Here is a 24,212-nt window from a genome sequence, read left to right on the forward strand (position 1 = left end):
TATTTTATTTTCTCTTATTTATCTATATTTTAAAGCCTTATAAACTTTAAGCATATATAAAAAGGGATTATTGGAGGTGCAAAGCCCATTATATTATATTAGTTGTTTGTCTGCGGATATTAAAATATTTTATATTACTATTATATAAAATAATATAAAGTTAATTTATAAAATAATATATTTTTTATATGAATTCACTATGATCATCAAAAAGAGTAAAATATTTTCTTTTTTATATCATAATATATTATAAAAAAATAATAGATTTATCTCATGGGATTCAAAATAATATAAAAAAAACTATTGATTAAATATGGGATTTATTGCCATAATATATAATATTTATTAATTAGATTATATTAAATATAATTTTAAAAATTATTAAATCACTAAACTAACACATAATAAAAAAAATTTACATAATATTTTGTTATGAACTTATATATATTTATATATTTTTTACAGTGATTTATGTTATTGTTTAAATATTTTTTTATATGATAGTTATCTAATTGTTATAAATATATTTTTAGCATTTTATTTATTATTAAAATAAAAAATACAATAATTTTTTTTAATAATAAAACTTTTATTACAATATAATAATAATATAAATATATTAATATTAATGATAAAAATAATAAATTTTATTTAATATATATTTATATATATTAATTATTATTTTATATAAAAATAAAATTATAAATATATAAAAAATATTATAAATTTATACCACATGGCATAGATAATCTCTCATATATTTATTATTATTCACATCAAAAACAATTTCGTTATGATTTATTTATTATTAAAAATAAAAATTTTAATAAAAATAAAATATATGTTAAAATTTTTATTTTATTGTGATTAATATATTATATTTAAAAAGTAGTCATACAAATTATAATAATAAGGATAATACATTACATTTATTATGGAAATTAATAATATTATTAAATATTAAAAAATAATTTAAAAATATATTAAACCCATCTTTATATATATTCATTAGGGCAATCAACCCATCATATACATTCATCTCTTTTGGATCACCTTAGACATAAGAGACCATTCACAGCACACACCAAAAGTTTTGCACACTTCCACTCTCTCCCTAGCAACCCTAGGCAGCCAGCTAAAACACCATAGCCATCAAAGCACTTCAATTCTGCACCACCGAAATACAAACAGGCTTGTTTTCTTTCTTCCATTGCACAAGGTAAAAGCTTTTGATTAATAAAAAACATTCTTTTCATTTTGTTTCTTATGTTTTTATGCTTGAAATTTCTCTATCAACAACTTCAATAAGGTATTTGAATGCATAACAACTCTATACATGTGTTTATGAAATTCGCTCTAATCGGAAGACGCAATGATCTCCTAAATATTTTTATTAAATTCTTCATATAAATCATTTCAATTTTCATATGTTTTCAAAAAGTTACAAATTTTAAAGTTAAATTCATAGTTTGAGAGGTCAAAAAACACAAAGTCTTGATGTGTTCCTGAGTATAATGTGATTTCAATGACTTGCAACTTGATTTTTAGAACATTGTTCGAGGCAATTCTTAATCTTAAAATCAAGTTTCAGAAGTTTAAAAGTGTATTTTCAATTTTCATATTATGTCAAAATGGATTCAAATTCCGTGCCCAGGAACTGAGTTCACCAGCAATAGCCAACTTTCTAATCCCATACCTCTTTTTCTATAAAGGAGTCTAAAAGTTTACTCTTTTTCTATTCTTTAATTTCATGGTTAAGGAGATAATCATTATATCTTAAGTGGGAACTCCAATTTCACTTTTCTTTCCTTTTTTTCCTGGGAAACATACGAAGTTTGATCCAAGAAAACAGGCAAGTTCGCAGATCCCATAGAGTTCCTATGAAGTTTTTAGCATAATTCGGTTGGAAAATCTTCTTACATGCCAGATATAAAATATAAGTTCACTGTAACAATTTACAAAAACAGTGATGCAAATTAAGATTGGTGAATTCATTAGCATAAAGAAGGGCTAAGTCTGGCATTTTCACTTGTAATAATGTCTACAATTCATCAAATGAATAAAGATTTTCCATCTGCCAACAAAATAGTCGAGTAGCCAAAACAGCATACAACAATTTGCATATGGACAGCTATGAAAGAAAGGTGTGAAAGATCTTAGGGGTGCAGCTTGATCTATTGGCTTTAACAGCCAAACAAGCCTTATGGAAACTCTATACAACATTTTAAAAATCCAAACTGTCCAGTGGGCTTAGAATAAAATACCTCAGCAGTTGATGAGCAAGTCTTCTCGAGAAGAAAAATCTGAACTAAAACCTTCAATCTCCTTGAGAAGCAGTACAATGAGAAGAAAATCATCGTAATGCAACTGGGATAAATACACCCACCAGTTTGATTTGATCCTCCTCTCCCTTCAAGATGTTAATCTTTCGTAACCCATCTACGCCCTCTGATCTCATACCCACCATAGTTTTGGTCACTACTACTCTCTCCCCCACTCTCTCCGCTTGCATATCCAGATTTTCGGTGGTGTTTCTTTCCCCTTGCTAACCCACTGTCACTAAAGCTCCCATTTAAGAGGGGATCATCTATCCCCCGAATCACCTTCCGCGTGGGTGGAGTTATACAACAGTCGTCCTTCGTTCTTCTTTTATCCTTGTCGTGTCTCTTTATGTTTTGAGAAATCTTGTGCAATTTCTCATTAAACTTTGTGATACCCTTCTCCACTGGCTCCACTGCTTGGTTAACAGTGAACTTCACATCATTCACAATCTGCATTGAAGATAAATAGCACATTCAACACCTAATAAAAAGGAGACATAGCTTCTTTCAATGTAAAAAGAAAAAAGGTCAATTGCTCAAAAGATTTCTCAAGGCATTGTAAACACAAACATGCTCATGTTTTCCCATATGTCCACGTAGGCACTGATTAGTAAGCTGGAAATAGAACTTCTCATTCTCAATCACCAATATTCTAGTTTGATTGTCATTTATATTATTATTGTGACAATAAAAGCAATACTATAGGCGATGCTGATACCATAGCCACCAGGTCTTGTCTTCATTAGTAATGCATTGAAAGGCAAAATCCACATTGACTAGGGCAGAGCAGTACCAGCATTACCCTTGGCAGCAGAAGAATTTACGACCACGCATATATATAAAGGGCTAATAATCAAATATATCCCCAATTTTGCCTGGTTTTTTGGTTGATAAGTTACTTATTTTATTCCAACTGGACCAATGGATCTAGGTGTATGTGAAAGCTACTTTTAGTTGAGACCCAAGTCTCTTTTGATGATAGGGCCTGCCAAGGGCCACCATAGAGTATTGTTTGGAAAACTAAATCTCAAAAATAATTTTAAGCAGCTCTATAAGAGATGAACGAAACTTTGCAAATGCCATAGTTTGATTCCTCTTGACAGCACATGAGAGGCCTACTTCCAAAACAAGAAGTTATGATTATTTTTGCCTTTCATCTCAACAAAATATTAGGATGTGCAAATGCCACAGAACTAGCGGATGCAATTGAAATAAAATCAGCAACTTGAGAGTTGAGAACTATAATAAAACCAGAAGCACATGACAGAATTAAGAAAGCCCAAAAAGTTCAGGGTATATTAGATCATTTGTCAAATAATTAGTAGTAGATTTATTGCATATGTTCTTCTGCTTAAGGAGGAAAAAAGAAAGCCTCCATTTTATGAAGTCTCTAAATTTATTACAACAAATAAAAAAACAGATTTCCACCTAAAACTCATTTGAAAGATTTGAAAACCTAGGCTGGTTTCGTTTCAATGAAATAAGCTCAAAAAGTCAGACTGGTTAACACAAACAACTATCACTTTTCCTCATGCAGAAATCCCTTTTGACCACTCAACTTCCTCTCTAATTAACTTACGAGAAGGTAAAGCTAGAATAACTCCATCTTTCAAGGTAACAGCAACTCCATTTTCCAAAGTGGAAATGAGATAAGATTACCTATATTAGGTTGCATTTAGATTGATGGATTTGGATTTCATATACTGGATTTAAAATTTGAAAATTAAAGACATAAATTTGAAAACATCTTAATTGGCTAATGAAAAGAATTTCAAATTTTGAATTCGAAATGGAGATGAGTATGCCACAGAAAGTTTTTTGTTAGATTGAATTTCAATTTCAATAACATGGTCAATATCTGTTATTTCAAATCCATACTCTCTGTATTATCTTGGATTTTATCTTAATCTAAATTCATACTAAAAGAATTCCCAAAAAGGGTATTTGGTCCAAATCCAAACATAGCATTAGATAATTCTCCTAATATAAATTTAACCTAGGACTTGGGAGAATGAGAGTATAAGTATTGTATTTCTAGACTTCTAGTATGTACCTCCTAAAAAGTTGGTTAATGGACCAAAATTAATATTAATGCACTTCATGAGAAAAACAATGTTAGTCAAATACCAAAAAGTACACAATATCTCACAATATTACTTCTCTTTAATTAACTTAGTAGAAAATGGGGAACCAAAAGAGGATCTCAGATAATCTATCGTACAAACAGCAATTACTAACAACAGAACTAATGAGCTGGTAAAATGTTAGGGTCCCTTGTTTGTTGTCTGGTTTGGGGTTTATGGGTGAGGGGTGTAGATGGTGTTTGGGTGTTTTTCTTGTTTCCACGGGTCATGAACAAACTCAGCTCATAAGGGAGCTAAAACCTTTTCTTTTGAGTTAAAGTACTCAAGAACGGAATTGGGTTTTGGAAGCATGCCCATTCTATTGATGATTATTGTTTAAATACAGGAAGTGTTAACTACTGCTTCCTACATCATAGGAGCATTACCTCAATCATGGAGGAACACCCTCCCTAACTAATTAACAATAAAGAAAGTGGAGGAACCCCCTCCTACAAAACAGGAATCATTAAAAAACAGAAATAACAAAACATAACAGAACTTTGACTAGTTCCTAATTTCAATTTGTGGGCTTGGACTCTTGGTTCTGGTTCCTTGACGTGCATATACCTGCAAAGGCTTGGTAACATTACTTCCCTGCCCCACAGGAAGCTTGTCCGCAAGCTTAAAATCTGGGAATCTGTCGACCAAAGATTGAGCCGGCTCCCAAGAAGCATCAGCAGGAGAGGAATTACTCCAGTGGACTAGAACTTCAGGATTGCCCCTCTTGATACGATGATCAAGAATAGCTAAAGGATGAATAGGTGGATCTAGAGGAAAGGGCGGCAGTAGTGGAATTGTGGTGGACTGGTTCTCATGATACCGTTTAAGGTTGGACACATGAAATACAGGATGGATCTTTGAAGTTGGAGGAAGATCCAGCTTGTACGCCATGGAACCAACACGTTCCATAATGGCAAAGGGGCCATAGAACCTTGCCGAAAGCTTCTGATTGCTCCTGTTAGCGACTGAAGATTGGCGATATGGTCGAAGGCGCAACAAAACCTTATCTCCCACCTGAAATTCCAAAGGCCTGTGGGAAAGATCATAGGAACGTTTCATGCGTTGTTGAGCATGTTGCAGATTTTCACGAAGGGAACTCAACATCCGATCCCTTGATTGTAAAACAGTATCAACTGCGTCAATGGAAGAGCTCCCAGGTAAGTAAGATAACAATCTTGGAGGAGGGCGACCATACACTGTTTCAAAAGGAGTGGATTTGAGGGAAGAATGGTAGCTGGTGTTGTAGCAGAATTCAGCCCAAGACAACCAGTCAATCCACTTAGTGGGTGTAGAACTTGTGAAACAGCGAAGGTACATTTCGATGGTTCGGTTGACCACCTCCGTTTGTCCATCCGATTGGGGGTGATAAGATGAACTGAAACAGAGCTTCGTTCCACACAAACGGAACAGTTCTTTCCAAAAAGAACTAGTGAAAGTCACATCCCTATCACTTACAATAGTTTCTGGCAGGCCATGCAGCTTAAAGATGTTGTCAAAGAAAGATCGTGCAACACTTACAGCGGAATATGGGTGGGACAGTGCCAAGAAGTGTCCGTATTTGGAAAATCTGTCGACCACGACCAGTAAAACATTTTTACCCCGAGAAGCAGGAATCCCTTCAACGAAATCAATAGATATGTCAGCCCAAATCTGGCATGGAATCGGTAGAGGATGAAGCAGGCCGGCTGGTCGTAGAGTTTCAGTTTTATGCCTCTGGCAAGTATCACAGGCCTGTACAAAATCCCGGACAATTTTTTTCATACCAGTCCAAAAAAAATCACGAGTGATCCGGTAAAGAGTCTTCTGGTAACCTTCATGAGTTTGATTATGAAGAGCACTGACAACCAGCTGAATGGTTGGAGATTTCTGCGGAATGTAAACTCTGTTTTTGTAGAAGAGTAAATCATTCCGAAAACTCCAGTTGGCTGAAGAAGTACCCTCAAGAATAGCCGCAATTTTTTTCTGAACTTCTGCTGATTCTGTCTGCTCTTTCCTAATATCATCAAATAAACTTAATTGCGGCATAGAAACCGCCATTAGAGCAGCACTGTCAGTATCTCGGCGAGACAGAGCATCAGCCACAATATTGGATTTCCCTGCTTTGTATTCCACTGTAAACGAAAAACCCATTAGTTTACTGACCCAATGTTGTTGCGTGGATGATAAGTGGCGTTGCTCCAAGAGATATTTGAGTGTATAATGGTCTGTGCGAACCAGAAATTCACGGCCCCACAGATATGATCGCCAGTGTTTAATGGCTTTCACTAACCCAATCAGCTCTCGTTCATACGCCGGAAGATTGAGGTGGCGCGCTGCGAAAGAACGGCTGAAGTAGGCGATTGGTTTGTTTTGCTGAAGCAGGACAGCCCCTATTCCAATACCAGAAGCATCGCACTCAACAACAAATGACAAATCAAAATTCGGCAAGACTAGGATAGGAGTATTTGTCATTGCCGATTTCAATTTTTCAAAGGCAGCCAACGATTCTGCATTCCAGACGAACCCATTCTTGCGCAACATAGCTGTAAGCGGCGCTGCGATTAAACCATAATTCTGGACGAACTTACGATAGTATCCTGTAAGCCCTAAAAATCCCCGCAAAGCCCGAATTGTGGTGGGCTTGGGCCATTCCATTATTGCTGAAATTTTGGTCTGATCAACTTGAACCCCATGCTATGAAATAATATGACCTAAATAGGAAATCTGAGTTTGGCCAAAAACACACTTCGACCGCTTGAGGAACAATTTATTTGATGCCAGCAATTGAAATACCAGCTGAAGATGGTGGAGATGCTCCTCCCAAGACTTACTGAAAACCAGGATATCATCAAAAAAAACGAGCACAAATTTTCTCAAGAAGGGTTGGAATACCTCGTTCATCAAGGCCTGGAAAGTCGAAGGGGCGTTGGACAATCCAAACGGCATCACCAAGAATTCAAAGTGGCCATGGTGAGTCCGGAAAGCTGTCTTTTCCACATCAGTAGGGTGCATGCCCACTTGAAAATATCCAGATAACAAGTCCAGCTTGGTGAAATACTTTGCACCTCCTAGTTCTTCCAACAACTCATCTATAACCGGAATTGGGAACTTATCCTTGATGGTTATTGCATTTAATTCCCTGTAGTCGACGCATAATCGCCAAGACCCATCTGCTTTTGGAACCAAGATCACTGGGGAGGAGAATGGAGATCTGCTCGGCCGAATTATACCCTGTTTCAACATGGCTGCACACTGCTGTTCAATCTCATCTTTTTGGCCATGCGGATAACGGTAGGGCCGGACCACCACTGGTTTTGCTCCTGGCTCAAGAGGAATACGGTGGTCACACGCTCTACTAGGTGGCAACCCTGTTGGAGCATTGAATAAAGGAGCAAATTCTGCCAATAATTGCTGCATTTGTATATCAGAAGCGGTGGAACCGAGCAAACTGTGCAGATCTGACCTTGTTGTATTAAATGAAGAAGTCAGCCCCTGAAGGTCAACCCGATGCCCCTGTTGGAAGAAACTCATACTCATGACTGAAAAATCCCATAAAATGGGTCCCAAAGTGCATAGCCAGTTTACTCCCAGGACGACATCAAAATCAGTTAGAGGAAGAACAAACAGATCAACCATAAAGGAGTTTGATTCGAGTAGAATCGGGGTGTCCTTACAGATTCCTGGACTGGTAAGTTGGTCGCCGTTTGCAACGTGAACCTTTAAGCCATTCTTTTCATTAACCTCGGCATGTAACTCTTCAACTTTTGATGCAGATACGAAACTATGGGTGCTGCCGGAGTCGATAAGAATTAGAACCCGACCACCTTTCCAGCTGCCATACAATTGCATGGACTGGGGCCCTCGAACACCAGTGATGGCGTGCAAAGATATTTCTGGCTGATTTAGATTGAGGTCTGGGAAAGTATCACCATTCTCATCTGGTTCTTCCAAATCAATCCAGAAAAGCTTCTTACATTGATGGCCGCGAACAAATTGCTCATCACAGTTAAAACACAGGCCCTTTTTCCGGCGCTCATCCATCTCGTCTCTAGACAGCCGTTTAACTGACCGATTGGAACGGAAATCAGATGGAAATGTGTTGCGACGAAGGTCTTTCACTGCTGCTGAACGGGGAAACAGCTTGCGTTCATACAGCCGAGAAATACTCATCGCGGTTACTAGATCCTTGGGCTGATGTAGTTCGACTTCTACTGAGATAGAATCTTGTAATCCGCTGAGATATAATTGAACCTTCTGCTGCTGTGTTAAAGTACCTGCGCGAGATACCAATACTTCAAATTGATTCTGGTAATCTGCTACAGTTCCTGTTTGACGAAGCTTAGCCAACTCGCCTAATTTATTGCTGCGAATTGGAGGGCCGAAACGGAGGTTACATTGTTGACTGAACTCATCCCAGTTGGGGTCTGGAAAATCATCCAGCAACTGGAGGTACCATAATTGAGCAATGCCCTCTAAGTGATAGGAAGCAAGGCTCACCTTCTCCTCATCAGGGGTTTGTTGATGACGGAAGAAATGCTGACAACGGCTAAGCCAGCCCAAAGGATCCTCCAGGCCATCATAGCGCGGAAAATCAAGCTTCGTGAATTTAGGCACAAACGAACTTCCTCCCGACTGTTCAGAAGTCGAAGTACCTGAAATTCCCTTATCTCTCCGTGATTTAGCTTGACTCTCTGCACTGGCAGAATGTAACCCCTGCTTTGTTGCGTCTAATTCAGCAGACATGGCAGCCAGTTTAGCGTGAACTTGAGCCATCTGATCATTGCGATCTTTGTTAGCTTGCTGTTCAGCTAGAAGTAACTCAAAGAGCTTTGAAAGCTGTTCCTGAACTGATTCACCCATAACAAAGGGCTCTGATACCAAATTGTTAGGGTCCCTTGTTTGTTGTCTGGTTTGGGGTTTATGGGTGAGGGGTGTAGATGGTGTTTGGGTGTTTTTCTTGTTTCCACGGGTCATGAACAAACTCAGCTCATAAGGGAGCTAAAACCTTTTCTTTTGAGTTAAAGTACTCAAGAACGGAATTGGGTTTTGGAAGCATGCCCATTCTATTGATGATTATTGTTTAAATACAGGAAGTGTTAACTACTGCTTCCTACATCATAGGAGCATTACCTCAATCATGGAGGAACACCCTCCCTAACTAATTAACAATAAAGAAAGTGGAGGAACCCCCTCCTACAAAACAGGAATCATTAAAAAACAGAAATAACAAAACATAACAGAACTTTGACTAGTTCCTAATTTCAATTTGTGGGCTTGGACTCTTGGTTCTGGTTCCTTGACGTGCATATACCTGCAAAGGCTTGATAACATAAAATATCAGGTTTTCAGTTGGAAGAGAACTAAACATTTTCCTTGACTAAGAGTTAAAAAGTCCAAAGCAGAACTAATCAAAATTCCTGTACTAGTCCAGTGGAAGAGAACTTACATATCCACCACCACCAACAACAACATCCCGAACACTTTCTTTGATGGTCATTCCACTCTTGGCATCAACGTCAGGCTGAGGAAGGCGCAACTTTGTGGGTCTTTCACTATCTCTAACCTCATCTGGATCTAGAGGGCAATCAACAGATGCATAATCTCCAAGAACTGAAACACTTCCAGGAATGCGGTCACCCATCATCTCATAAGGCTTTGAAGGGAACACATACAGATGAACAATAGAAGCAATGCCCATCTGTGCTGGATGAATAAATAGACCTGTTATACTATAATGGATTGAACGAGAAATATACAGTTACAGATTTATTGCAGAAAAACCCATAAGACAATCATCTATTACATTCCCAGAAGTACTTTAAAGCATTTGTACATGAATTAAACTATGTTTCAACCACTAATAAGTAAAATCAAATTCATTTGGCAAGTTTACCCCATCAACTACTCAATGAAAAGCTTAAAACTGTTGGCAACGATGACTGGGCCAAAAAATTTGATACCATTTAGTCCACGGCTTCAAGCACTTCAATTTTTGTACTCAAATTTGGTGAATTGATTAAAAAAAATTTAACTCCAGAATTCATTTTCACGCTGGTACACAAGACAGCAGGTTTTCTTTTAGGCATACCAAAACAGCAAAATTGAGAAATTGAGATCCATAAACACCAGGAAGATCCAGATTATTCCCAGATTATTCCACATATCATGTTCTCTAACATAAATTTAAACCATTATGACTCAATCAACAATTGCCAGTGTCCCTGAGAAAAAAGATGCAAAGCCAAAAAGTTCAGCATTTTAGTCTAGTTGGAGTCACATAGTAATGACATCCTACATCCAACAATCCTATCTGAACACCATCCCACTACATTACCAGTTAAGGATACTGCAATACGTAGCAAAAGACAATGTTTACTTCTTTATATTAACATGCTTTCCAGGAAAATTATGTTAGGATCCATTTGGATTGGTTGGAAGTTGAAATTAAAAGGTTGGATTTATTTTCCAAGAGAAAATTGCAAAACATCAACATACTGTCAAATTCATTTTTGTAATTAAATCCCTAGAGAAAAAACTAGTTGAGCCGTTCCAGTTGCCAGACTGTTTTAACTCTCCCTCCTACTTTAATCAAGAATATGATAGCAGGCTCCTCTCAGCCAATAAACATCATCTTCTTTCAACAACTTGAGCCAGGCTGTACCAACCCTGCATCACAGATTGGGTAATTTCTACCAGTCCTTCCTCATCTTTGATGGTGATTTCACTTCCGTTTCTCATCCTCAATTTGTCACTAAAACATCCCCGAAATTCTAGCGTGCAATAACAAGTTTTTAGATTTAAAAAGAATAAAATTACCTTTTGGCCTCTCTCAAAAATAATAAAATCACCATTTCACCCATTTCTCTTCTCTTTCTATCTCTTACCTTTATGATTAAATTATTTAAATAATTATTTATCAATAAAATTCATTTTATTTTATTAAATTTATCAATAAATTATTAATATATGCTATTTTATTAATATTTCAATTTTTATAAATATTATTTATTTTATTTTATTTTATTTACTTCCGTTTTTCATAAATTTAAAGTATTATTTATGTAATATTTTAATTTTTTTTGAATCAATGTAATATTTTAATTTTATTCATAACAGTTTGAATATTTAATTTAAACAAATATTATTCTAATATTGCTTTTTAAAAAATGAAACCGGACGCAAATTCCTCTGCAACAATATTCTTCTCTACCCCCCTCTACCTCCCCCTTTTCCCCTTTCTTCTTCTCTCCAGCAAGGAGTGCCAGCAGCCCTTACCACCTGCTATTGCTGGTCAAGAGGATGTAAACCAAATTAAAGTTTAGGATTTTTCGATAGTAAATTGAAGATGATGGAAGTTACACAACCTCAAAAATTGAGGGACAGCCCATAAAAATTATCCCCATAGAGCAACACATGCCACTTCCTTATATCTGGGCTAAACCTCCATAGTCCTATTCTAACAGCATACAGTCCATGATTTCATTCGCACAGAAATTGGTCAAGCCTTGGTTGGAAGTTTCTGCGAAGAAGCAGAACCATTTTTTTCCATTGCTTAAAAAAAAATTAAAATATAATATATACTTTTGCTCTGGTAGAGTGCAACTTATTCAGAATCTACACCAACCTGCAATCACCTTATGTTAACACACTGACTCAATCGTGACAGAACCTAAAGCTGACATCAGATAGGAGTGGCACATATCAAGTAATCTAGAAATTTGATAACAAACTGCATGGTCACCTGCTAAAAATCACGGCAATAGGTAGTCCATTATCAACCAGCAAAAATATTATTCACATAAAACCAGGAACATTCGTTGGAAAACTCACAAATAGGAGACAATAAGATCAGGCATAAATTCATTATTTCAACTCAGTTGATGCAAAGTACTTCCAACAATTAACCCCTTATTTCTTCCTTCTTTTTAACAGAACTTACCCTATTTCATACAGGATGGTTCAATTCTTTGAAATGAAACAATGGCAATTATGAATAATGCACTGAAATGATTTCACCAAGAAAGGCCTGTACCTCTATACAAATGATGAAGTCCTGTACGCTCGACTTAAATTGCAAGCCTTGAGCTATAGGACTTTTGAATAAACCAAGGGAAGAAAGAAGAGCAATTGCAACTCCTTGCCACCAAGTCAAAAACACAATTGACTTAAATGTCAGGAACTTGTATAATGGTTTTATGTGTGCCAGTTCATCCTTTGTGGCAGTGTAAAATTGAACTAAACAGTACAGAGCCCATGACTGGCTGAAATTTAGAACCACTGCCATGTAAGGATACCTACAAAATAAGGAAGGCTAAGACAATTAGAAATTCCTTACAGGGAACTTAAAGGTAATAGAGTTTTCGCATTCAAAACACTGGTATGCCTTCAAAAGAATTTATTCATTGGTGAAAATATGGAAGTTTAGAGGTGTGAGGAACACCAAAATCTTTAAAGCAAACATGCGATAGCAACTGAAGCAACATTGCACAATTCATAGAAAAACTAGAAACAAGAATACTTTGTAGAAAGAATATTTATCAATGGACTTCTGTGAAATGGTTTACAAAATTCAGCCAATACTCTAGATGTGGGATGTCATTGGGAATAAAGATAGAAATTGCTGTATATTGTGGGTTCAAACTCCAACCCGTCATGAAAGGGTTAATTATCCTTTTGGCTTTTGCCTGAGCTGATATCACATTTATATGACTATTTACTAAAGCAAGAAGCAAATATCCACACCAAAAACAAAATATCTCAAATAATAATAACAACAATAATAATAACTACTGCTTAGAAATTCCAGACTTGTAAGGCTACCTCAAGTTTAATTCTATAATCATTCTTCTAGAAGAATGATTATGTGCTCCTTGTTAATAGTTCCATGTCTCCTTGTTAATAGTTCCATGTCATTCTTTCAATAATTAAGCTACACTAAGCATTATCCCAAACTAGTTGAAGTCATCTACAATGCCATGAAGCCAGTAGCAAGGTGGTCAAGCACACGTCTCGTGATGTAGAAGGGTTCACCCTAGCAAACCCCTTTAAAGTTTTCCACAATACCAAAATACAAAAGGAGTCGGCTATATCAGTTCACTTCCTCCAGTTCAATCAATTCTATGATGCACATACTCAAATTGGTTCAGCATCCCTTCTATCCAGTTTTCCTTAATCGGTGCAACTCCTAGTTTCCTACAAATGCATCCGTCATTTGCTTTATGCCTGTATCTTCACACATTCTCTTCCCATCCTCATTTCAACATGCTAATCTTGTGAATATGTTGTTCCTAGAATCTACACTGCTCAATACTCCAATTGTGTATATCCATACACACACACACACACACACACACACACACACGATATTGTGATTATTTACTAGACAACCTAATAGCTGCCTTTCACTCATCTACCTTCCGTTGAAAGTTTTAATTATAAATACATTAAATCACCTTATACTTCTTAGTTATAAGTGTAGGTGTAGCAGCATATTATATCATACAATGTGTTTCAAGCATTAGCTATATATGCACCTCAATATTAAAACCTATCCAATTAAGAAATAAGTTAAAGTATATTATATGATGTATTATAGATTAGCAACCAACTTTAAAAATTAAATAGTAATCCAGGTACAACTTTCCATGACAACAATTCCATAAAATTACTTTGGAAAATGGACCGAACTGAACCAGAACATAAATATCCAGAACTAACCTGGAACCAAAGTATGGAAGAATCGATTGGAACGGTACTGAAAGTTCAGTTTGGCTCAGTTCCCTTTCCTATTAATATACTAAAGCGAAACCAAAACCACACACCCCTAATTCCTGCCCACGACTTTAAACTGACCTTTACTCATCTTCGCCTCATCCCCAACAATTTTAGGCAAATCAACTAAGAGCAGACAAAATTCATTTCAAACTGAAAAAACCAACCAAACTAATCAATTTTGAACTTTTTCAGTTCAGTTTCTGTTCAGTTCAGTAATGGGGGAAAAAACCAATAAAACAAACTGATATATACCAATTGACAGATAAATAAGACATAATAGCCATCTCTTGCAAAGAGATGAAGCAGCTGTTTGAGACATAATGGTTATCAATTCAACTCTTGCTGCTGGTATTTTTACCCCATTTCAAATCCAAGTGTAATAGGTCTTTTTGTTGAGTCCTTTGGTAAACACATCAGCTAGTTGGTGGCTATACTGATGGCAGCTTTATTGTCACATTACAAGAGCAATTTGTCCCTTTCCAATAATTTCAACTCCTCAAACAATCTTTGCAACAACAGGAGTTTGCAAATACCTTGTACCATAGCCCTATACTCAGTTTCAGCACTTGATCGAGTAACAATACTTTACTTCTTACTTCTCCAAGTGTCCACGAGTGTACAGTAACCAATAGTTGCCATCTTATTATCAAGAGATCCAGTTCAATTTGCATATGTGAATGCATTTATTCGAAGATGACCATGTTTGGAGAACAAGAGACTTTTTGCAGGGGCAGACTTTGAGTATCACAAAATACGAAAGACAGCTTGCATGTGAGGTTCCTAAAGACATACATAAATTGACTGACTAAGCTAACTGTATATGTGATATTTGGTCAAATATGCGAAAGATAAATTAATCTGCATACCAATCTCTGATATCTGCCGACGTCTACTAGTTCACCGATCCCTTTTTGTAACTTGTGATTGCTCTCAATAGTAGTTTCTACTAGTTTACAACCTAACATGCTAATTTCTTTCAAGAAATCCATAATGTATTTTTTTTTTTTGAGATAAAGATTCCCTTCTTTGATCTAGCAACCTCAATTCTCATAAAATACCGGAGTTTTCCCATATCTTTAATTTTGAATTCCTAAGCCAGAAGCTTTTTCAATCAATTCATCTCTTCTTTGTCATTTCCTATCATTATCATGTCCTAACATAAACTATGACAAAAGTAATTTTACCCTATGAGGTCCGATAAACAGGGTATAATCAACATTGCTCTGTTGATAGCAAAAAGAAACCATAGATTTGCTGAATTGGTCAAACTAAGTTCTGGGTGACCACTTTAACCCTATACAGAATCTTCGTTAGCCTGCACACCTTTCCTTTTGTTTTTGTATCAACAAATTCAGAAGGGATTTCCATATACACTTCTTTCTCTAAGTCTCCATGGAGGAATGCATTTTTCATATTAAATTATTGTAGGTCTCAATCAAGATTGGCAGCGCAAGATAGCAATGGTCTAATTGAATTCATTTTGGCAACAAGAGTGAATGTCTCTTGGTAATCCACTCTATAGGTTTGGGTACCTTGGCAACTAGTCTGACCTTGAATCTTTCAATTGACCCGTCTATTTTGTGTTTCACAGCGAACACCCACTTACAGCTAACTAGTTTTTCTCCAGGTGGAACAGATACCAACTCTCAAACCTTATTTTTAGCCAAGGCTTTCATTTCTTCAACCATAGCTCCTTTCTACTTAGAATCTTTGAGAGTTTCTTTTCAATCATATGGAATAGATATAGAGAAAATAGACAAGACACAGGCTCTATAGGATGGAGAAAGAGAATCATAAGAGAGAGTTAGAAATAAAATATTTAGTGCAAGACCTAACTCTTTTTCCTTGAGCAATTAGTTTATTTAGATCATCAAAAGACTTAAGGGCTAGAGATAACTCACCAGATGGAGAAGAGGAAGATTCTGGACACAGAGTAAGCTATACAATGGCTTTTTCTGCTTCTGTTTTATCTCTTTTTAAGTATCTCCTTAAATTTGGTTTGTCCAAATGTCCAATTATCTCTCCCTGACCAATAGTAGTCCTTTATACAGTAGTCTCCTCCTGAGTAAAATTCTTCGGTCACAAAACTATGAATCATTTCTTTTCTCTCATTGCTCTCCTCCTGAAGAGATTATTAGGTGGTGCTAAAGTAAGGTTCAATTTCTTTAAATGTAACATCCATACTGACAAAATATTTTCTAAATGGGGGATGGTAACACTTAACTCTTCTATGTGAGAGAGTACCCGACACACATTTAAGAGCCCTCCGATCCAATTTCCCAGTTGTCATAAAATGAATAAAACACATGCACCCAAAACACTTTTGGTGGAATAGTATAAATGTTTTCTCCTTGTAACACCTCTATAAGGCTTTTTTAAAGGCAAAACCTTTTAGAGACATTTTATTAATGAGATACATTACGGCTAAGACTACATCTCTCCAATCAGTTTAGGAAGATTCATGGTGGAAAAAAGACATCTAGCTACTTCCACAATTGCTTATTTTTTCTTTCAGCAACACTATTTTGGACACTATTTTGGACACTAGTGTAAAGACAACTAATTTGATATAGTATCTCATTAGATTCCATATAAACAAAAAAATAACTATCCATGTATTGTGTGCCATTATCAGTTCTCAAAACTTTTATTTTAGCATCAAATTGAGTACAAATCATCTTGTGATATGATTGAAAGCAAAAAAATACTTCACTCATTATCTTTATCAAATAAACCCAAAGTCATACGAGTGCAACAATCAATGAAGTAATAAACTTGTGATTACCAAATAGCGAGATGGTCTGAGTAGATCCCCAACATCAAAGTGAATAGTCACAAAAAGATCATACTCCTTTGTTACTTGAAGGATAAGAGGTTCTTGTATTGTATACTTAACATACTCACAAGCATAACAAAATAAAAAACTAAACTGAGTTTTGAAAAATAAACTAGGATAAAGTTTTTCTAAAACATATTTCTCCAAACAAAAGCCTAAGATGAACTAGAACCTGGATTCTCTTTCAATATATATAAGCCATCATACAGTCTATCATTGTCAATCCTCGTCCCGATTTGAAGGTTCTAAATAACACAATGGTCAGAAAAAAAAAATTCAATTTTATAGTTAAGAGCTTTGATAAGAGCAATGACAGATAAAAAATTAATAGGGAAATGAGGAACGTGAAGAATAGAGGATAGTTTAATATTAGGAGTACATCCAACAGGAGTGACAGAACCATATGCTATTTTGACATTATCCTTGTTTAGACATAGAAGATAACTAAGGAAGCCTTTAGAAGAGTTTGTCATGTGTCTATTTGCTCTAAAATCAATAATTCATAAAGCAGTATCAAGAGACGAAATGAAAGCATTGTACGAAGTACGTACATTATCCACACTAGCCATTTTCTTGTCTGACAAGTTAGAAAACAGCAACAAAGCAAGCACAATAATGAAAGAGAGGCTGCCTAACAAAAAGAAATACCCAATCAACACCCAACTCAACAAGAACCAGCAGAAATAGGCCAGAAACAGAAGGTTGGAAGAGACCGCAATGACCGGACGGGAAAAAGTTCACCAGGAACAGCATCACGTGCCGACAAAATGATGTCGGAGTATGGGTAACTACCAATGAGGAGGTGGTGAGTCTTCTAGAAGTGGCAGTGTCGAAGAAAAACAAGCCTAGGTAGGAGAGTACCAAATTTGATTGCCTAGAGTTTTGAAGATTCAAAATTGAATTGTAATCCTATATCAGGTATATACTCTGATACCATGAAGAATTTTGGGAGAAATTTTCAGTTCCTATTTCGATTGATTTGATCTTTATAAGTTTTGGATATTTATATACAAAGAATCACATCTAATTAGGAATATTTACACTAAAGGCAAAGAATAAAATGTCTACAATTAAGCCTAATTAGGATCCATGAGATCTTCCTAAAGAGGGTTGTGATCTGCCTAATTAGGACAGAATTATGTTGGTCAACACTTTCTCAAGGTGATTTTTTAGTCGACCTTTTGGTTTGATGATGAAGATTGAAGGAGCTTGCTTTCTTCTTAAGACAGCCAGCCGCTGATGGCTTCACCATGACTGCATGACATCAAATCTGAGTCTAGTAATTTACTAATTTCATCAACACAGACGCAGTCCACCACCAACTATTGTCGCATCTTCCACCTCTACCCTTGCTTGCTGACCATGTCGCCATTTGGGATTGATTTGGGTGTATAATTAGATTTGTGATTTTTTATTTGCAATTTGTGAAATTTAGTTGTATTTGCAATTGAATAGATGGAGAATAGACAATTTCAATATGTTATTGTTCTGATTAATTTTATCTCAAGTGTTTTTCTTTCTTCTTCTTTCTCTCAACATATACATTGTAACTAAGAAATTGAGATGTAAATGGCTGAGAACTTGAGATTCTAACTTGTGTGTTCTCTCTTTTCTACAAATGGTAGAGAAATTCATATTCTAACTTTTGAGAATAAAAGATTTAACACAAACTTCTGAGAATAAGATTGGGATGGGAGGAACCGATTCATGTAACCAAACTTTGAACTGAAATAGTTCGATTTGACTCGATGCAGTTATAATTTTTAATAAATTTTGGTTTCAATTATTTTAATTCGGTTCAGAACTGAGCCGACCATTTGTACATCCTAAAATCAAGATCACTACTTCAGAACTTCTCACATCTCATAATAACGCTGCCATTCCTAATTTGACATCAAATGTGCAGACAATTAACTATATATTCACATGAATCTACCACGATGCATAAGCCACTACTCCTGACCTATAAGCAGTTTCAATGAATCTTGCCTTTACCTCAAAGAAAAGGATGACATGATCAAAAAAATGGCTACAAGCAGTCGATATAGATAATAAGAAAGAAAAAGTAGAGGTTTTGAACATTTGTATCTATCATAAGAGTCAACAAGATATCATCTCTGGCCTTTAGAGAGAGAGAGAGAGAGAGAGAGAGAGAGAGCTCAAAGAAAAACCAACCAACAGACAAAGAAAGTTAATCTTAAATAAGAAAAGATGAAAAAATAATTAAGATCTGCTTACCCACATCCCCATTTAAACTCCCCTTCGCAATATACACCAAATGCTTCAAGAACTACTGCTAATATTGCAGTCAAAGACTTGATTAGCATCTGCAATAAAAAGTAATTTATCAATCTCTCAAGCTAAGAAGGAAGCAAAAGTTGCAAACAAAGATAATAATGAAAAATAGAATTTCTTGAAAAGTGACATACATATTGAACAATTCCAAACTTGACAACTTGATAGAACCACTGACCAAGCTTCCAAGGTTTCAAGATATAATTCATTGGAAAAGGATGCTTTATGATTCCCTTCTCATGACCATGTTCCAAAAGGGGTGTCTTAGAACTTAAACGTCCTTGTCTTTCCATAAATTCAATAGTTCTTTCTTCCCCTCCTTTAAACAAAGCACCAAAAAAAAAAGGAGGAAAGCAAGCAAAAATGATATCAGCACTAGTAGAAAACAAGAAATTACATCATGGAGAACAAAAAATAAAAGAAAATTTTTTCAATATCTACAAAGATATATCCAAAAGAACCAATGCAGAACTATATCTCCTTTTAATCAGCAATAATCCAAACTTATCATGGAAGTGACACTGTCGCAGGATCTCTCATTTAGAAACACTATAAAGTTGTGCTTGTACAACCAAACCACCTCTCCTTATAAAAATATAAAAATCTATATATAAAATCAGCAATAAAGAATTTTTTTTTATTAAGAGAGACTATTCAAAACACAGGCTGCACTTCTACATTATTGTAGCATGATGGCCTTCAAAACAGCAAAAACCAAGAGATGGCACACATCCTCCACATGGAACGAAATAAAGATTTAATACTGTGCATGCAGAACCTGTAATCATGAAGATCTGCATCTCTTCCAATGAGAAAAATAGCAAATTTCTTCCTGCTAAAAGGACAATATTTGATCATATATGACCATTGCTCTTATATGTTATCTAAAGCTTGAAGGGCACCACAGACATGCTTTAAGTGCTATTTATTTCAAAAGAAGCCACTCTTGCTTGCAACACAATAGAATCAAATGCTTTGTCTCAGGTTTATCAAAAAATACCATCCAACAGTTTTATTAGTAAACCTGCTTTATTAACTCTACGCTCTTAAAATAAATACAAAAATGACGTGAAGGCCACCTACAGTTTCAGAAACCAACAACAATGACAAGCCCATATCTGGTGCAACTAGAGCTGGAAACTGCATCTATCTGTTAAAAGAGTCTCTTACCAAATAATTTTCTGAAATGTACACATACTCAAAATAAAATTAATAATACTAATCAGGATTTTAAACAGTCAATACTATCCAAAATTAAACAACAAATTAATTCCAGATAGAGTTGAGAAATATAAGAATGCAAGGAATTTCAGATCAGAAGCTTTCATGGTAACAGCTCTTATAAAAGACATACCCATGCAAGCAACAAGGTATCTTCCAAAGCAATACATGGCAAATGATTCATAGCAGTCCCTTAGTATCTCAATATCAACACTAATTGATGGATTCACCAGTGATGCAAACTGTTTAAGACACCAATGGTTAGAGTAAGGGAAAAAAAAAAGGAGGAAAACAATTTACAACTGTATAATAATTCTAGTGGTAGTTTCAGAAGAATTTCCTCTGAAATTAATTCCCCTCATCTCCAATTAATATTAATAAAACAGTTTAGACAAGAAGCTTTTCTTTCCAACAAGTAATTCAAAAATCAATAAATACATTTCTATAAGCATTCAAGATTTTAACTTCAGTAAAATAATTCAAGTTAGACAACTTACCGATTCTATGGCATAACAAGGAACCATTAGGGTAACTCCAATTAAAAACTTTTGTTCCTGAGAAAAGAGAACTAAAGGATCAATTAACATGTAAGCAGAAAAATGAGCACAAGTCTTAATAATTCAGAAAATTAGACACTGAAAGCAGAGGAGAAAACCTCAGGGTTCTTATATGCGGAAAGGTGTTCAAACAAGAGGTAAAAGGAAAAGACAAGTGTTAGAACCACAAAAGCAACAGACACCAAAGTTGCCCATAATGGAGTTGAGTAGCCTAAGAGAGAACTGATAATATCCTGATACTTCATGGGCTATGCTTTCTAACTCGCTGATAGCATCCCAGCATAATGAGACTTGCCAATTCCAACACTACAACATTGCTAATGATTTCAAAACACCTAAAACCAGAAGGGTAATACCTGTCAGTGTAACACAAAATGAACAACAATCTATAAACTATAAGAGAAAAAAGAGAATAAAAACTTGTCTCTTCTCTTTTCCTAATTTTTAACTAAAACCCAAAACTTAATTGAGTCAAAATTGTTTTAAAAACTTAGCTAATCTTTGTTCTGTTCGGCAAATAGAATAAAAATCATGGTTTCCAGTTTCTTACACTTTCTTGACAACCAAACAGATCGAACTTGAGAATCCAGCTAGAAAACTTATCATCGCTACACAAAATAAAGTTCCATCAAAATGTAGAATTAGACGATTTACATCACTTACGGTCAGAGCAGGGTGATGAAGGTTGTGGAATGGTCGCGGGGGAGAGGAAGAGAGAGCGCTTGGAATTGGGACCCAATTGTAAAAGTAATCCAAATTCGTGAATGGGCTGCGGACACCAGGAAATAGCGACAGCGGACTCCTTGCTGTCTACATCCGTAGAGAAAATGAGAAATCACGACCACCCCTCCTCCATTGGGACCACAGGGACATGTTCGGCCCTGATCTTATCAGAGTTTGGTTCTAGATTTACTTCGACACACTAGCAGCTAGCTAACCAATTGTAGGAGAGAACTCAACTAGGAGACATTTTCTTCTTTATTTTTTTCAAAACTGACTGAAAAATAAGTTTAATTACAAAAGTTCTTTTAATTTTATCCAAAAGACAAATTTGCCCCTCAAGACTAAGGGTTAGCCTCCATTGAGGATAAATTTAATCTCTCAATGTTTTATATTCGTTTTTTAATTTAATTTTATTGTCAAAAATATTCTCAACTGTAATTTTATCTGACTAAAAATTTCCATTATATAAAAATAATAAAATTATATTTTTCTCCTCTTTCTTTTTATTTCTCTCTTATTTTTATAAGTAAATTAATAAAATATTTTATTATGTTTACAATAAAATTAATTATTATTATTTCTACTTTTATTATTAAAATAGAATGTACAAAAATTATATTATTTTATTATTATTTTAAAAAATTATTAAAAATTTAAATATTTCATTATTTATGTAACATTTTAATTAAAGTTCTTAATATTTATTAATGAGTGATTTAATATTTTAAAAATATTTATTAATGAGTGATTTAATATTTTAAAAATATATATTTTGAAGATTTAAATATTATCAATTAATTTTGAGGGGCTATTATGAATAATTGAAATAAATTTAATTTGTTATCCAATGTTTTTCTTGCAACTTATAGCATAGAAGTTTTTACTTTTGTTAATGGGATCAATCTTAGTGCTTATATTGAATGTTAAAAGGAAGTAAATTTTCTAGAGTTTTCCGATGTTAGATTTTATAGTATATTTAAATCGATTTAATTTCTACCGTCGATGTCAATTGGAGGCCTACAATAATTTTTCTAAAAGAAAATTTTAAGATGCACGACTTTAAAAAAATTGATTAGGACTGCAAGTAAAAATTTTATTATTTAGAGGTCAATTTTAAATTTTAATTATTTTTTTTAAATTTTTCATAATTTTTCATATTAAAATAAAAGTACTGGTGGAGGATTTGAACGGAATCCCTCCCATATTTGAACGGAATCCCTCCCATTTGTAAATCTTTTGCAAAAAGAGATCATTAGAGAAAGAAATGATTGTGCAATTGCATACTTCAATTTATCTTTGAATTAAACCACATAGGCATGATTAGTGAAGCTCTCTCGATCTTACTACTCCTTACCTCACATATTGAATGAAGAATTAAACTAGAAGACTTTTTTTTCATAAAAACTATAATTGAAATGACAAGAAGCAGAACCCTTAAGAATAAAGAATGTGGCACATCGGTTCTTCTTGAGTATAGTATAGTATGTATGAACATCTAGTGGATTTTTGCACGATATGGGCATATGAGCAAGTGTAGATGTATGCTATAAGTTTCTTGAAACTCTTGATAAATGTCTTTATTATAAAAATTTTGAAGTTGTATTTTCTTGAATGGCCTTTCACTCAATGGTTGCTTCATATTATGTCAAAGTCTGAAAATTATGGATCCATCAAAGAAGAGTAATATTTTTCCAATGAGTTTGATTTTTCCATAAAGTGCTTCGTTCGTGTGCTTGTGTATATTTCTTTTCTCCCTTATAAATAGATTCAAAAAATTTCTGCAAAATTACTATTAAAAATATGTGTCCTAAAATCTTATATTATAGTATTGATTTAACATAATCTTGCATCTCTAGACATAAACAAGATAATTTAATTAATTAAAACTTGTTTAAATAGTTAAATATAATATATTGCCCATTAGATTTTAATAGTCATTTTATTCATAAGAAGTTGAGAATATAATAACGGAACATACTTCAATTCTGTTATACTTAATTCCTATTTCATGGCTACATCTTTCAAGCTAAAGAATGGGAAACCTTTCTCTTATTATATGAGTTCAATTTTCATTTTATCGGGAAAAGTAATCTTTTTTTCAACAATACCTTTGTCATTTTATCCAATAGCGTTCCGTTAGATAAAAATAAATTTGATAAATATTGATAACTCTCTTACAAAATACTATAAAATGTTGATAGATGTAGAATCAAAGTAGACTGTCACTTCTATCTGTTTCTGCTGATGTCTAATCTAGGTACGTTTTTGTGTGTTCATAGTTATGAGTGGACTAAACTAGTAGTATCATATCAATAACACTTGGAGTTTACTCTTGTCAATTTTTGTTCATCTAAATCATAATAGCTAGAGGTGTAATCGAACT

At 34.7% G+C, this 24,212-nt stretch overlaps 1 protein-coding gene and 1 long non-coding RNA gene across 9 annotated transcripts; both read right to left on the minus strand.

Annotated features, from left to right (window-relative positions):
* Window positions 1-1,994: 1,994 nt before the first annotated feature.
* LOC110626435 (protein LAZ1) lies at window positions 1,995-22,077 on the minus strand. Of its 8 annotated transcripts, none has more exons than XM_021772338.2 (9): window positions 21,770-22,067; window positions 21,205-21,441; window positions 21,047-21,103; window positions 20,683-20,791; window positions 19,463-19,647; window positions 19,272-19,360; window positions 12,456-12,717; window positions 9,870-10,121; window positions 1,995-2,771 (listed from the first exon to the last, which is right to left on the minus strand). In XM_021772338.2, exons 2-9 carry the CDS (start codon window positions 21,349-21,351, stop codon window positions 2,421-2,423), a joined length of 1,452 nt encoding a protein of 483 aa, XP_021628030.1. In that variant the 5' UTR covers window positions 21,352-21,441; window positions 21,770-22,067; the 3' UTR covers window positions 1,995-2,420. The 8 variants fall into 8 exon arrangements, 7 of the variants coding, with proteins under 7 accessions (XP_021628030.1, XP_043817899.1, XP_021628031.1 ...); XM_043961964.1 differs by having other exon boundaries at window positions 21,761-22,067; XM_021772339.2 differs by having other exon boundaries at window positions 21,657-22,067.
* LOC122725140 lies at window positions 13,311-19,262 on the minus strand. The gene is made up of 2 exons (XR_006352589.1): window positions 15,545-19,262; window positions 13,311-15,512 (listed from the first exon to the last, which is right to left on the minus strand). It is a non-coding gene; the product is annotated as an uncharacterized LOC122725140 (long non-coding RNA).
* Window positions 22,078-24,212: the final 2,135 nt, after the last annotated feature.

This window comes from Manihot esculenta, chromosome 11 (genome assembly GCF_001659605.2).
Source record: "Manihot esculenta cultivar AM560-2 chromosome 11, M.esculenta_v8, whole genome shotgun sequence".
In the NCBI taxonomy this organism is placed as follows: Eukaryota; Viridiplantae; Streptophyta; class Magnoliopsida; order Malpighiales; family Euphorbiaceae; genus Manihot; species Manihot esculenta.